The following is a 15,206-nucleotide window of genomic DNA, read 5'->3' on the forward strand; positions in this document are numbered from 1 at the left end:
TTTGCTTAGCCACCAGTTGCTGGTCTCAAGGGTGCTGCCTCAGGTGCTGGCTTGACTACAGAAGAGAAGGCTGTACTTTCTGGTCTCGGGGTATCACCTGACAGGGAGGTCTCCCTGTGGTCCACACCAGCACCCTGGGCAGATGGGAACTTGGCCATGTGGGCTTGAAATAAATGTTTCTGTTTATTTGGTGAGTTTTTCCCCCTTAATCCTCTCATAACCATATGTATTGAGTAGTTATAGCCCCATTTTATAGATGAAGAAACCTAGGCTCAACTAAGTTAAATAACTTGCCCTGGGTCCGGTGACTAGGAATTGAAGAAGATAAAATCCAAACCCAGTTCATGTGACCCATGATCCTTCTACACAGTCCTGCTGCTCCCCCAGATCAAGCTGACTTGGGGCTGCAGAGGTGTCTCAGAAGGTGTCCAGTAACGTTGCTGCTCTGCTCTTCACTGGAGAGGCTGCAGGAAGGACTGAAGAAGCAGTGTGTGTCCTGGAGATGTCTACCATTGCAAACAAATTTTTCTTTTGCTACAGCTAAATGTATTCTAGGTTGAATCTTTTTTTATTCATATAGTTTCTACTGTATTGTTTCTTCACAGTAATAATTGCTCACACCCAGTGCTTATTACATACCAGACACTATGCTAAGTACTGTACACGCATTAGCTCATTTATGCCCATAACAATCCAATGAAGCCAGTATTATTTACATTTTTGTAAGCTTTTAATTGAAATATGACATTCATAGGGAAAAGGGCTCCCTTCCTAAGTAGATAGCTGGATGAGTTTTTACTAAGTGAACACACCATATAACCACCACACAGATCAAGAATCAGGACATTACCAGCCCCGAGAAGCCCCTCTTGTGCTCTCTTCCAGTCACTGTCTCTCTCTGACCCAAGGGTAACCACTCACTTGAGTGTCATTCCTATTTATTTCATTATACAGATGAGAAAACTGAGGTATGAGGAGGTTAACTAGTTTTCCCAAGTTAGCACAGAGTTAGCTGGCAGAGTTTGGATTCAGACTCAGGCAGCCTGGCTCCAGAGGGATGTGTTCCTATCCCTGAGACATAGCCAGGAAAAGAACAATAGGTTGGTGGTAGTTTAAAGTTTAGTAGCACAGAATTATAATAGTAGGGTCTTACTAGCTTCTTTTGGTCCGAAAATCATTTGTTTGAATTCTTACAGTCTTAGAGCTCTAATCCATTTTACTGACATAACTTCGGAATTGCAAGCATAGAAACTCACGTTTAATAGCCCACATTTATACATCACTTACTGCACATCAGATACTGTGTTAGTGCCTTTATCTCACTTTCTCCTCATAACAAAGCTGTGCAGTAGGTAATATCATCCTATCTTATAGATGAGAAACCTGAAGCTCAAAAGGAAAGAACTTGCTTAAGGTTATACAACAGTAGCAGAAGCAAGGCATGAATCTGACTGTCTTGTTCCAGAGCCCATGGTCTTAACCACTGTCTTAACTGCTGTCTTACTTTCTGTCAACTATGAATTAATCTGCGCTAATTAATCATGATCATTTTACATGAATGCTATCATTTTCATCATTATTGTTAATCCCATCTCACTCCCTTGAACAAACTACGATTTGTCCATTTGGGCTTACACTGACATCTGCTGCAAGGCCTGCTTCCCAGTAAAGTGGATCCAGCCACAAGCATTTCATGCTTTCTCCAGTTAGTGAGCATTTCCCTGTGTCAGGCACTGTGCTGGGGCTGGTGGTGCAGGACCAATAAGACACGGCTTTGTCCTGAAGATGCTCCCTTTTTTATAAGGACGACAGAAAAGATTCACTGAGTGCTGGCACAGTTACACCATGCATGTCACCTCACTGCACCCACAACCACTTCCTAGGCAGGGAGCCTGGCACTCAGCTATACCATCTGTCTGTGGAGGCAGAGCTGGAGCTGGCTCTCAGCTCTTCAAGCCCCAGGACCAGCTTCTTTCCTCCACATCAAGCCCTCAATAGCCTTGCCAGGTGAGCACCACGTGCTCCTGACTGCACTTTAGAGCCCTTAGATTATGTTGCCAGTGGTAACTCTTGCCCTCATTCTGTGATCTGATTCCAAATCCTTCATTTTGCTATAGGCAGCCCACTTTCCTCCATGGACAGGCAAGTCACCTCCATCTGAGTGGGGGGGGGGGGGGGGTGTGCTAGTGTGATTTGAACAAGGATAGCTGATATTATTTTCTGTTTTAGGAATAAACCTGTTGTTTTCATACTACCAACTTTAGAAATTAAAGCACAACAAAACTTTCTTGGCTAGGAGAAAGTGACATACCAAGGGTAGGGTGATTCTCAGATGGCCCTCTACGTTTGTATAGGGGAACATATCTGAGTCTTAAGGGGTGTCTTAGTTATCTAGTGCTGCTATAACAGAAATACCACAAGTGGATGGCTTTAGCAAAGAGAAATTTATTCTATCATAATCTAGTGGCTACAAGTCCAAATTCAGGGTGTCAGCTCCAGGGGAAGGCTTTCTCTGTCAGCTTTGGGGGAAGGTTCCTATCATCAGTCTTTCCCTGGACTAGGGGCTTCTGTGTGCAGGAACCCTGGGTCCAAAAGACATTCTTTGCTTCCAGTGCTGCTTTCTTGGTGGTAGGAGGGCCCTCACTCTCTGCTTGCTTCTCTTTCATCTCTTGTAAGATAAAAGGTGGTGCAGGTCACACCCTAGGGAAACTCCCTTTACATTGGGTCAGGGATGAGACTGGAGCAAGGGTGTTACAATCCCACCCTAATCTTCTTTAACATAAAATTACAATCACAAAATGGGAGACAACCACACAATACTGGGAATCATGGCCTAACCAAGTTGACACATGTTTTGGGGGGACACAATTCAATCCATTACAGGAGGCATTGCATTTTTATGTTTATCCTAGCACGGCATGGGCTGAAAAACGAAGTTAAAAAAAAAAAAATCCTGGGCTACACAGAAAAGGAGAGGGACGGACAAGGAGCCAAACACAGCCACAAGTCTGAGTGTACATTGAGTAATGGTCCTAAGAAAGATTACCTTGTCATCTGCCATTCATTCACTGTCACTCATGCATTGTTATCTTTTATGGTCTATTGTAATTTTATTCTATGTTCTGGACATAGTATTAATGTGTTTATCAGCTTCACTGAGTTGTAATTTATATATAATAAATCACTCATTTAAAGTGTATGATTCAATGAATTTTGGCAGTTTTATACACTCATGAAACCACCACCACCACAATAAAGATATAGGATATTTTCATCACTCTCAAAAGATCATTCATTTTTAGTTAACACACACTTAAGTTGCACTTCCCATGTGCCAGACACTACTGTAAATATTTTAAAAATATTAACATGTTTAATCCTTATAACAGTCTTGTGAGAAGGGTATCACCTTCAGTTTACAGAGGAGGAAACTGAGGAGCAGAGAGATTAAGTGACTTTCCCAAGCTTACATGGCTGATGAATGCTGGCAGACTGGCCTCCAGATGCATGCTCTTTACCTCTAGGCACTGCTGCCCCTCCATTCATTCATTCATTCATACAGAGTTCCCTGCTGTGGGCCACATATTGGGGTAGGAGCTGGGAGGACAGAGATCTGGCTCCTGGCCTCAAGAATCCTATAGACTAAGGAAGGAATGTGATACCTGTGTAAGCAACTATAGATTGACATGTTATTTTGGTTGGGTGAATAAACCACAGAGGATCACAGGAAATGGAAAACTTCTGCTGCCTCAACACTCTGGTGTGAGGCTAGCCAGGCTCTGCTGAGTTCTTGGGAATCAGTGAAGAAGAAGGGATAGGCAGGCAAGAGAGCCATCCTTTGTCGAATGCCTGTTACAGATATTCTAGGAACAAGGCTAAATCCTTTACATACATTAGCTCATCTGATCCTCACAATTCTATAAGGTAGGTGCTGTTATGATTCCCATTTTACAAATGAAAAAAAAAATGGAGGGTTTATGAGGTTGAGTAAATTGCCTAAGGCAACTCACCTGGTAAGGGGCAAAACAGAGGTGAATCTTACATTAAAGCCGTATCCTCTCAGCATTTGAATTATGGTGTTGGCGAAGAATAGTGAATATACCATGAGCTGTCAGAAGAACAAACAAATCTGTCCTGGAAGAAGTACAGCCAGAATGTTCCTTAGAAGCAAGGTTGGAGAGACTTTGTCTCACTTACTTTGGATATGTTTATCAGGAGGGACTATTCCCTGGAGAAGGATAGCAATGATTGAGGATGGTGCAGGACCAGGTAACATTTCATTCGGTTATACATGGGGTGTTACACACAGGGTCGCTGTGACTTGGAACTGACCCACCAGCACCTAACAACATCCTCTTAGCTCCCCTTGACCATCTCCCATACTGCGATTCCCTTCCCCACCTAAAAAGGCAGGAGTCAGGCTTAAAGGAAAAAGCATTTTTGATTAACAATATTTATGGGAAGATGCCATTTTTGTATTTCTCTGTGCAAGAAATGCCATTTAGAAAGCCAGTGTGCTTGTCAGTATGGTTTTTTTTTTTTTTTTTTTTTTCCCTTCTCCCTTCATTCTGAGAAAAAGCCTATAGAGTCTGGTGGGGGGAGGGTTTGCAGCTGGCAGGAGCTTTGGCATATGTTGTAACTAAAAAGAGAGTGAATGTGTTGGTGGGACAGCTACCGGAGAGCTGTCTCGGTGTGCTGCGGTACTAGTAAGTGTTTTAATTGGGTAGAGTTTTTGGAGGACTATTTTGACATCTGCTCGTGTCTTTGCTGATTTTTCTTCACTTCGAGTAGGAAACACAAGCTGTGGATAAAATGACTTTAAAATAATTGGAAGTAAAGATATCTCTCTCAAAGTCAAATTTGAGAGGGATACTTTTTAAGAAGTGGAAACTAAATTCCACTTCTAGGAATCCATTCTAAAGTACAAAGCTTTATGCCTACAGATTTCATGGCAATATTACATATAATAGTATTTTTGGATATTTTATTGTGTTTTAGGTGAAAGTTTACATAGCAAATTAGATTTCCATCCAAGAATTCATACACAAATTGTTCTGTGACATTGGTTACAATCCCTATAATGTCTCACCATTTCCACCCCACCTGCCCAGTTTCCATCCCTCCAGTTTCCCTGCCCCTCCTTGCCTTTTCATCTTTGCTTTTGTGTAAATGTTGACCATTTAGTTTTGTATAGTTGATTGTTTAAAGGAGCATATTCCTTCTCACAGGTGTTATTGTTTATAGGCCAATCTATTATTTTGCTAAAACTAACCTCTTGGAGTGACTTCAGTTCCAGGTTGAAAGGACATTTTAGGGCAATAGTCTTGGGTTTTTTTTATAGGTAGTCTTGGGGTTTCCTGTAGTCTCTATCAGTCCAGTAAGCCTGGTCTTTGTTGTGAACTTGAATTTTGCTCTACATTTTTATCCCGTTCTAACCAAGACCTTCTATTGTGTTCCTGGTCAGAACAGTCAGTACTGGTAGCCGGGTACCATCTAGTTCTTCTGGTCTAAGGCTAGAAGAGGCTGTGGTTCTTTGGTTTCCTTCACTCTCCTTTACACTAGGTGGGAAGACACCAAGAGTTGTATATTAGATAGCCACTTGCAAGCTTTTAGAACCTAGATGCTATTAACCAAACTAGGATATATAACATTATGTATAATAATTTTTTTTAGCAGGAAGTAACAGCCAACCAAAAGGGGTTGGTTGAGTTTGTTTCCCTAAAGAGGAGCACTGTATTGCAATTAGAAATTATGGTTACAAAGCTTTTAATGAAATGAAGCATTGCCTATATTGTTATAAGTGAGAAAATCAGAAAGCAACATTAAAAACTATTTCAACTGTTTCTTAAAAAGTGAAATATTGGGAGGGAACATGGAAGGAAATACACGAAAACATTACCTCCAAATGGAAGAATTAGGGTAACTGTAATTTTCTTCTTCAAACTTTTCAGTCTTTCCTTTTGTTTTGCTTTTTACAGTGTGCATATATAATTTTTGTGACACAAACGTGCTACTTTATGCAAGCAAAAGCAGGCCCCGAGAATGTACAACCACATACTCTACATAGGTACTAGTTCTGAAGTCTTATGGGTAATTGGATTCAGGGTATCTTCAGAAGGGAGTCCCTTGGTGGTGCAAATGGTTAACACACTCAGCTGCTGAACAAAAGGTTGGAGGTTCGAGTCCACCCAGATGTACCTTAGAAGAAAGTCCTGGCAACCTACTTCTGAAAAATCATTCACTGAAAACTGTATGGAACACAGTTCTACTCTGTCACATGTGGAGACACCCTGAGTCAAAGTCAACTTGATGACAACTAGCACCGGATCTTCAGAAAGAGTTAGGCTTTGGAGTCAGAGCTGAGTTCAGAAGTCAGCTTTACCACTCATTAGCTGGGACTTTGGGCAATTTATTTGACCTCCCTGAGTCTCTGTTTTCCTCATCCTTACCTGGAGATGACAGTACCTCCCTTATAGCATTGTTGGGATTAAATGAGACGGCACTTAGTAATGGTCCAGCTTCCTTCTCCACCAGCACTTCCCATCCCTTCCCCCACCCCCAATTTGAGTTTTGTTGGCCGTTCTTCATTCCCTTGTTTCCTTAAGCCTTTCAGGGATAGGGCACCATCCGGCCAAGCTGCCCTCCAGTTCTTTCCTTGGGAACACTGGGCTTCAGGACAGCCCTTAAGTTTGTGCCAGCCCTTTCAGAAGAGGCCTTGCCACCAGGAGGGCAGCATTGTCCAATAAGAGGAAACTGTGCCTGCCCAGCTCCTGCCTGGAGCCTGGTGCTTGGGCATTTTGGTTACTAAGGGGACCCTGGCCTGCTAAGTCAGAAAAAAGGGCCAGGTTTCTTCATATTCTTCAGCCTGCTGCCAGTGTTTGAAAAGTAAACACTCCACACAGCTTAACCGGCAAGTCCTCCAGCCAGGAGTGGGAAGAAATCAAAAGCCTATTCCAGCCCAGCCGCAGAGAACCCACAAGGTCTGGTCTGTGCTGGAGGGGCCCCAAAGGGAACAGAAACAACGCCGATTCTGGTCCAGAATCAGCATCCTACTCCCTGGTCCTTTCAACCTCTGAGGCTTCTCTCCAGTGGCTGTTGCCTCCCCACCCCCTCCTGTAAGGAGCTAGTTGGAAGGTCAGCTGAGGCTAAACAGATGATCTGAGGTGCAGTGGCCCTCAGCTCAGTCCTCCACGCCTGCAGACCTTGGCTGAGTTGTGGAGCTGCTCATTGCTCCTTCTCCCATGTGACTGTGCACCAGCCTTTGAAGTGAGAGCCCAGCAGTTACCAAGAAAGAGCCAGAAGGATTTTTGTCCTTATGCCATTGCTACTATAGCTTTCCCAACTGGCTGTGGCTATGTATTATAAAAGTAATAATAGTAATAAATACTGTGTACCAGACACTGTGCATAAAAAAAAAAATCCTCACAGTATCCCAGGAAGAGGTAGGGTGAAGGCAGACACAACTATTTCATTTTACAGATGAAGAGGCCAGCCAGTAGCCGCATAACCTTGGGCAATCTACTTTATCTCTCTGAGCCTCAGTTTCTCATCTCTGAAATGAGAATAGTGATACCTTACCTCAGCTACACTGATGAAATGAAAGAATCTGTGTGGAAGTGCCATGTGTGCTCTGAAGCATGATATAAGTGCAAAAGGTTGTTGTTGATGCTATTTTTGTAACTTCCAGCTTGCAAGCTGATAGTCATTTAACCTATTTGAGCCCTAGACAATTCCCCTACCACCTATGAGTCTTAACCTTCCTATCTGTAAAATGGAGATTGTGTTTTGTAAAACAAAAGTCCTGTTGTTGTTGTCTTTAGGGGCTGTCAAGCTGGTTCCAACTCATAATATGGACCCCTATATACAATAGAACGAAAATGCTGCTCAGACCTGCACCATCCTCACAATCATTGCTGTGTTTGAACCCATTGTTGCAGCCACTGTGTCAATCCATCATGTTGAGGGTCTTCCTCTTTTTCTCTGACTCTCTACTTTATCAAGCATGATGTCCTTCTCCAGGGGCTGGTCCCTTCTGATAACATGTCCAAAGTACACGAGACAGTCTCATCATCCTCGCTTCTAATGAGCATTTTGGCTGTACTTCTTCCAAGACAGATTTGTTCATTCTTCTCTGTCTATTTGCTGTGAGCTTTTTACCTTATAAATAAGTCAGTCAGTTAATATGAGTTTTGGGGCTTTGGATGGTAGAATAAGCTCAGAAATAGGCAGTCTTGTCCTTCCTCAGGGGCTCTATGCCTATAGTAAGCACTTAGGAAATATTTGCAAATTGATTGATAGGTTTGTGGAGCAACTCCCAGTGGCCTGGAAAAGTGAACAGCAGAAGGAGGTGGAGGCTTCTGGCCATATTAAGTGGAAGGGTTCCAAGGTTCTGCTACCTGGGAGCATTTTTTTCAACCCTAGGAGCCTTCTGACCAGCATAGCTCTATCCTCTTGCTAGGAGAAATCTCGAAATGTTTTCTTATGTACCAAGTTCTGTTATAGAGGCTGGTGTTTGAGAGAGAGCAAATGTCAATATTAGTGAACACGTACCAAGTACCAAGCATTTTGCCCATGGCTGATTATTGTGCAATGGCAAGCCAAACAAAGGAGTCCTAAAGGGGCCCATAGCCCTGTGGGGGAGGCAGGCAGGCAAAAGGGATTTCAGGGCCCAGAGTGACCAGGGCTGCAAGGGAGTCAGTCTCATTGAGGGCACCCAATGATGAGGGGGCGAATGGTGCCATTCAAAGAGCATGGGCTGTGGGGGCAGCCAATTCCGTGTTACCTCAGCCACTTATTTCATCTCTCTGAACCTCACTGTCCTCCAGTTGTATAAAATGAGGGCAACAACATACACTCTACAGGGTTATGATAAGAATTAAATGAGGTTAAGTATGGCCCAGAGAAACCGTTACTTTTCATTTTCACAAGTGTTCCCCTTTCCTGTTCACAAGTGTTCCAGTTTGGACAATAAGTTGCAGAGACTTTCTTTGTAAACAGAATAAAGCCTCAGGTTCTGAAGTTCAAGACTCAAAAGGAATGAGCATTGATATGTGGTGGGATAGGAGGACTGAATGAGATTGGGATTGGTGAGTAGGCAGGAGAAGAGTAGAGATGGGTTCTGACTGTGGGTAAATCGTGTAGTTAAAAATCAAAAGCTCAGGATACACACGGTCTTGTACTTCCACAGACAATGGATAGTTGCTGCCATATGGGGGGCTCTTTTTTCTCCATATCTTCCCTTCATCCTTTCCTCCCCTCACCAAGCATGAACACCTACTAGGTATGAGTCTCCCTTATCCCTTCTATTAGTGTACCAGTGGAGTAAGGGCTTATGAACAGAGCCTCTGAGCCATTACTAGCCAGATTTCTATGGAAAATGGAACCAAATTGAAAGTGTGACCTGACTATTTAATGTTAAAAGAAAATGTTAACATGTTAACACAAGGCTGTACACCATATTCCATACCCAAGAATGGCAATTATGAATGAGAGATGGGCAGGTCACCTTTGGTATCAGAAAGGGGGATGGATTGAATGTTAATGTTATGAGAGCCTAGCTATAGATGAGAATTCCTGGGGCCAGAGCTTTAGACCTTTAGACTTCAGCTTCTGTTAAAAAAAAAAAAAAGGAAAATAGATAAATAAAGTTGGGGTGCGAAGGTGTCTCTCACTTCCAAGCTGTGTGACCTGGGTATGTTATTCAGCCTCTGTGAGCCTGTTTTTTCTCTGGGGACTTGGGGATGATCATACAAGCTCAGAGTTTTTATAAGAGGTAAATGAGCTAACACATGTGAAAGACCTGGTACTGGGCCCGCCACAGAGTAAGCCTTTGTCAAATGTCCCTTTTCTTCCCTACTCCCCTTCATTGAAGAAGGGCAGGGGAAGTATCTGTGATTGATTCAATGACTTTCTCTTCTGCATTTTTTTTTTACTTGCAGAAAGTCAGAAATATGGCCCTGGATGATGTCGTGATCCTGAACGTGGACACCAACACCCTGGAAACCCCCTTTGATGACCTCCAGAGCCTCCCTAATGATGTGGTGGGTAGTGAGCTTTTGATATTCTGCGTTCTGTGAGTTTGTGCAATGGACATGAACATGACTTTGGTGGATGTGGGGAGGAGAGGAGAGAGCTATCTTTTCCCATGCCTAAGAATTGAAGTCAGTCCTCTGTTCTCTCTGGAACCTTTGTCTCAGTGTAGAAAGTTGGGAAGTGGTTTATTTCTTGAGCTTTGTTTTGTTCTTATGACCTTCATCTGAAAGATTGTTATCCTGAGGTCTAAATAGCTCCTCTTTCTGTGGGAGCCTGGGGGTCCTGCCATCCCTTTCCAATATGTTACCATCTCCAGAATGGCCACCTTCTTTTTCGTAACAGTACAGAAGGTGGGTGGGGAGGATTTTCAGGGTGAGCACTTTGAGGGCTTGAACCTGCATTTTTCCTGAACCATTATCAAACAAAGCTGTTTTCCTCCTTATTAGGTTATCTGCTTCTAATGCTTTGAATGTGACTGCACGACCTCCCAAATCTCTTTGTCACCTCAGGTCTAGACAGAATGCGGACTCTGTTTTGCTAAAAAACCATCAGCGGCCACATTCGCCACTCTAACATCTGACTACATACCTGTCTCACATTGCTACTCAGAGCTGCCTCATGGGCAGCTGTTCGAAGTAGACCCTTTCTTCCCCATTGCTTATAAGAATGAGAAGGGTTGGGATTCACAAAAGTACGGTTTTGACATTTCTAGTTTGGTCTCCATGCTTCTGCCTGCTAGAAAGTCTATACCATTAGTCTGACTTCTAGACTGACAGGAGTCTATGTCCCTGCCATGTGGTGCTAATACTGGGCTGGGGGTTGTGTCCTGGCAATGGGTGGGGGGGATGCTTTACCTAGTGGGCAGTTGTGCTTCATTACTGCTGGGAATGCAGGGGGCACTGTGGAGTTAACTATTGTGAGATTGCTATTTGTTGATGAATGGCTTGCAACATGGTTTCAAAGTTTTCTACTCAGTGCCACTTTAACACTTGGGGACATCGCTTGTGTTCTATAAAGATCTGTTTCAATTGTAATGTAATTAAACAATGGCTTCATTCATTGAGTTACTCTGTGCTAGGCACCATGCTAAGCACTTGTCATTGACCTCTCATTCACTCTTCATACCACTACAAGGAAGGTATTTTTCTTACTCCTATTTTACCCCCAGAGCTAGAAAGTGGTGGAGCACCCAGACCTATTGCTTTCTCTAGGTGCCTTCTGCATTCAGAAGCTTGCTCAGTTAATGGCATAGCCCTATGAAGTAGGTATTCTCTCCTTTTTACAGAGAGAAAAGAACCTCATAGAGTATGTGCCTTGCTGAAAAAATCATACGACTGATAAGGGACAGAGCTGAGATTCCAACCCTCGTCTGGATGACACCAAAGCCTGTGCTGCTTCTACTCTGTTTACACTGTCTGCCTCTGAGGCTGAGAGAGATGACAGAAGAACTAGGAAAAATAAAAATATCATAGAAGTGTGAATGTTTGCTGCTAAGCACGTCAGGACAGGGTACTTGGTTGGTATCTTAGGGCCTCTTGGCCATATTTTAGTTACTTTGATCCAAGGAATCTGAAGTGTCCACATTTGTTCCCTTTCAGTGGGAATGCTCTTCCTTTAAGCCACAGCAACTCAAAGGCAACTAACATTGACAACAAATCTTAGGCATGGACCTTGTAAGTACTAAGTGAGTGTGGGAAGTGAACCTGAGGTCATCAAGCACAAATTGTGGCCAGGAGTCCTGGGACAGCATGGGATGAGGGGCTGATGGCTGAGAAACCATGGCGTGGCCTGACTGGTCCCTTCCACGTGGAGTGTTCTGACCCTGTGCAGGGCTTTGGGCAGCAGAGATGAAGCAGATCCGGTCCTTGCCTTCAAAGAGCATATTCTAGCAGGGAAACAGACCTATAAATTACATACGTAATGCAGTAAAGCATAATAGAGACCACAAAGGAAATAGGAATCAGGTATAGTAGGGCCCAGGGGAGGGAGTAACAAAATGTTTGGGAGGGCAGTGGAGGCTTCCTGAAGATGGCAAATTCTGAGTACCTTTTCGTTGATAAATGAGGTGGACTCTGGGACCAAAGTAATTTGGGCAAGTCATTTTCCCTCTCTTAGCCTCAGTTTCCCGTCTTCAAAAAAAAGTAACCAGACCTATTTTTAGGATTATTTTGGCAAATAAATGAGAGGATGTTGTTGTTGTTAGAAGCCATCAAGTCAATTTTTTACTCATAGTGACCCTATATGACAGAGTAGAACTACCCCATAGGGTTTTCTAGGCTGTACTCTTTACGGTAGCTGATCACAGCTGAGCGCTTAACTGAAATGTTTGACATAGTCCTTAGCATGTTGTCACTGTTCAATAAATGATACCTGTATTTGTTAATAAAAATTGTCCTTAACAATTACAGGCAGGGTTGAGGGACAGTTAATACCCTCTCCATCCTGACGGTTCTCATCCTGCGCTGAAGGGGCCTCCTATTTGCAAGCTGGTATATGGCAGGGTTGAGAATGTTCCACAGCAGTGGTTTCCAGAATGGGGCTGTAGCCTCACGAAGGATTCCAAAGATAGTAGAGGGGAGAGAATGTGGTCCATAAGATACTTATTGTATTTCAACAGAATCATAGGTTTGACTCTGTAAGACAATATGATCTACCAAGCCTCTAAAGGAGAAATCATGTCCATGTCATCTTTGTGTCCCCCACACTTGGCACAGGACCTGGTACTTTTAGTGTGTCAGCAGGTCCACAGCTGACCTCACAATCTCCCCTCTTGCCAAAGCTGCAAATTCTCCCTCTTAAACGTTTCTCAAATCCACATCCTCTTCTCCATCTCTCCTAAATACCACCTATTCCAACCCTCATTTCTCTCCTGCACTATTACCAGCAGCCACTGAACTAGTTTTTCTGACTCCGTGTTCTTCCTTCCAGTTCTCCTTCCTCATAGAGTGACCTTTCTAAAACATAAATTTAATTGTAATTTTCTTCTCCTTAAAAATCATTCCAGCAATGAATATAATTTCTAAAAAACAAAGGAAAACAAAAAACCTTCTAAAGACAACAAATCTTTCTATAACTTACTTTTACCTACATATTAGAGGTAAGTTTCCTCTGTTGGCTTTGGAATCAGATAGGTCTTTGCTCAAATCCTAGCTTCTTCACTTACTAGGTATATGATCTTGGGCAAATACTTGAGCTCTCTAAAACTTACTGTTTCATAGGATTGCTGTAAGAATTAAATATATATATATACATCCTATGAGTAGTTAATGGTGATGAACTATGGATGCTGACAATAATTAGTATAGCCTTCAAGACCCTCCTTCATGATGTGATTTCCCTCCTTTTTTTTTTTTTTTCCAGAGCTCTTCTCCCTCCGTGCTTCAAACCCTGTATTGTAGGTATTTGGAATTGTTTGTAGTTCCCCAAAAAGTATATGTTTTCTAATACTTTCGTACTATGCATACAGATTTCTTTTGTCCCAAATACCCTATTCTGTCAATCTCTTACTCATTCTTCAAAACACACCCTAAACATTATGCTGTAAAAACCTTCCCTGACCAATCCAGCTATATTTGACCGTGTCTTTCTCTATGTCCCCATTGCCCCTGAATTACTTGCATGATCATACTTATCACCCGGCAATGAGCTTTATTACACATATCCAGCTTTCCTTTTAATTGTGAGTTCTTTGGGGGCATGAATCAAGTTACATTCATCTTTGTTTCCCAAGGATCTAGAAACCACTGGATAGGTAGATGGAAGGTTGGGAGGCACATATGGATGGAGTTATCTTGGTAGATGAAATCTTGCGTAGCATGGCATCCATGCTAGAAATCTTATTAAAAGAAGCCTTGATTTGGCTTCTAGCCATGATAGAATAATTGGTACTGGATTTATCCTCCTACCATTAACAATTAAAAAACAGGATAAATATATAAAACAGCTGTTAAAAAAAAATAGACAATAGACAGCTGCAGAACTATGGTCACTGGAGGAATGGAAACAAATGAGGTGAGTCCTAAAACCCTGTGACTTTCTACCTTGGTGCATTTTCTGGACCTTGGTGACAAGTGAAGGATCCTTGGCCGAGCACAACAGTCTCACTGAGTTAAAGGGTCAGAGATCTGAGTTTGGGGGAGAGATAGTTTAAATATGTGGGTCAGAGTACTAGACAGGAAGCAGCAAAAAAGGTCCAGAAACTTGCATTAGAGTCTCTTAGCTAATCTGCTGAAGGCTAATCTGCTGGGTATAGGGTGAAACTCCTGACTGGAATCTATAAAATGAACAATTCTCAGAGCTCACATAGGGCTGGAAAAATAATTCAAGCTCTGACCTGACAGAGTGGAGAGACCTTGTTGGACACTCAGTACAATCAGTTCTGGGAAAGGCCATGCCTTGACAGGAGATTTAAATTACCTCTACAGTAAAGTTACTTTAGCCTTGCCCTAACAAAGCTTAAAAACAGGCCATTGGGAGCTAAAGAGAGGGCTTCAGGGTTGCTGGTAATGTGCTGGTTTGTAACAACACATTGTTTGTTTTGTTTTGTTTTTTATCTGAGTGCCGGTTACATGGGAAAGAATTCATCAAAATGTACACCAATGATATGTGTACTTTTGCATATGTATGTTAAACTTCAAGAAAATTTTTAAGTAAAGTAATTTTTTTTTAAAAAAAAGCCTTAAAAGAATCAACCCAATGTGGAAGAAATTTAACCTCCTGCCAAAGTAAATTTCAACCCTCTTTAAAAGAAGACAAGAAAATCCAACACTCAACAATATAACATTTACAACAGCCAACATCCTATCGTAAAAGCACCAGACTTGTTAAGAATCAGGAAAATGTGACCCATAACCAAGAGGAAAAGTAGTCCATAGAAACAGATATGATGGAATTAGTAGATAAGATCCTTGAAACCGATATTATAAAGATTATAAATAGGTTTACAGATTTAAAGCAAAACATGAACTAAATGAAGAGAGAAATTGAAGACATAAAAAGAATGAAAGGGAGCATCTAGAGGTGAAAAATATATCTGAAATGAAAAATTCACTGGCTGGAATTAAGAATAGATTAGACAATACAAAGAAAAGATAAATGAACTTGAAGAAGTAGCAATAAAAACTAGCCAATACAAAAGGCAGAAAAAAAAAGATGGGAAAAAATTAGCAGAGGCT

The 15,206-nt window shown here is 42.2% G+C and overlaps 1 protein-coding gene across 26 annotated transcripts in view; it reads left to right on the plus strand.

The window, feature by feature from the left end:
• DENND1A (DENN domain containing 1A) overlaps positions 1-15,206 on the plus strand; it is a 566,188-nt gene that overhangs the window by 348,979 nt on the left and 202,003 nt on the right. For all 26 annotated transcript variants that reach the window (XR_010323028.1, XR_010323031.1, XR_010323027.1 and 23 more), the window contains one exon: positions 9,939-10,040. Coding sequence is in view for 21 of the 26 variants with exons in the window: in XM_064291468.1 (XP_064147538.1) it covers positions 9,939-10,040 (102 nt within the window). In the remaining 5 variants the exon portion in view is untranslated. The remainder of the gene's footprint in view (positions 1-9,938; positions 10,041-15,206) is intronic.

This window comes from Loxodonta africana, chromosome 9 (genome assembly GCF_030014295.1).
Source record: "Loxodonta africana isolate mLoxAfr1 chromosome 9, mLoxAfr1.hap2, whole genome shotgun sequence".
Classification (NCBI taxonomy): Eukaryota; Metazoa; Chordata; class Mammalia; order Proboscidea; family Elephantidae; genus Loxodonta; species Loxodonta africana.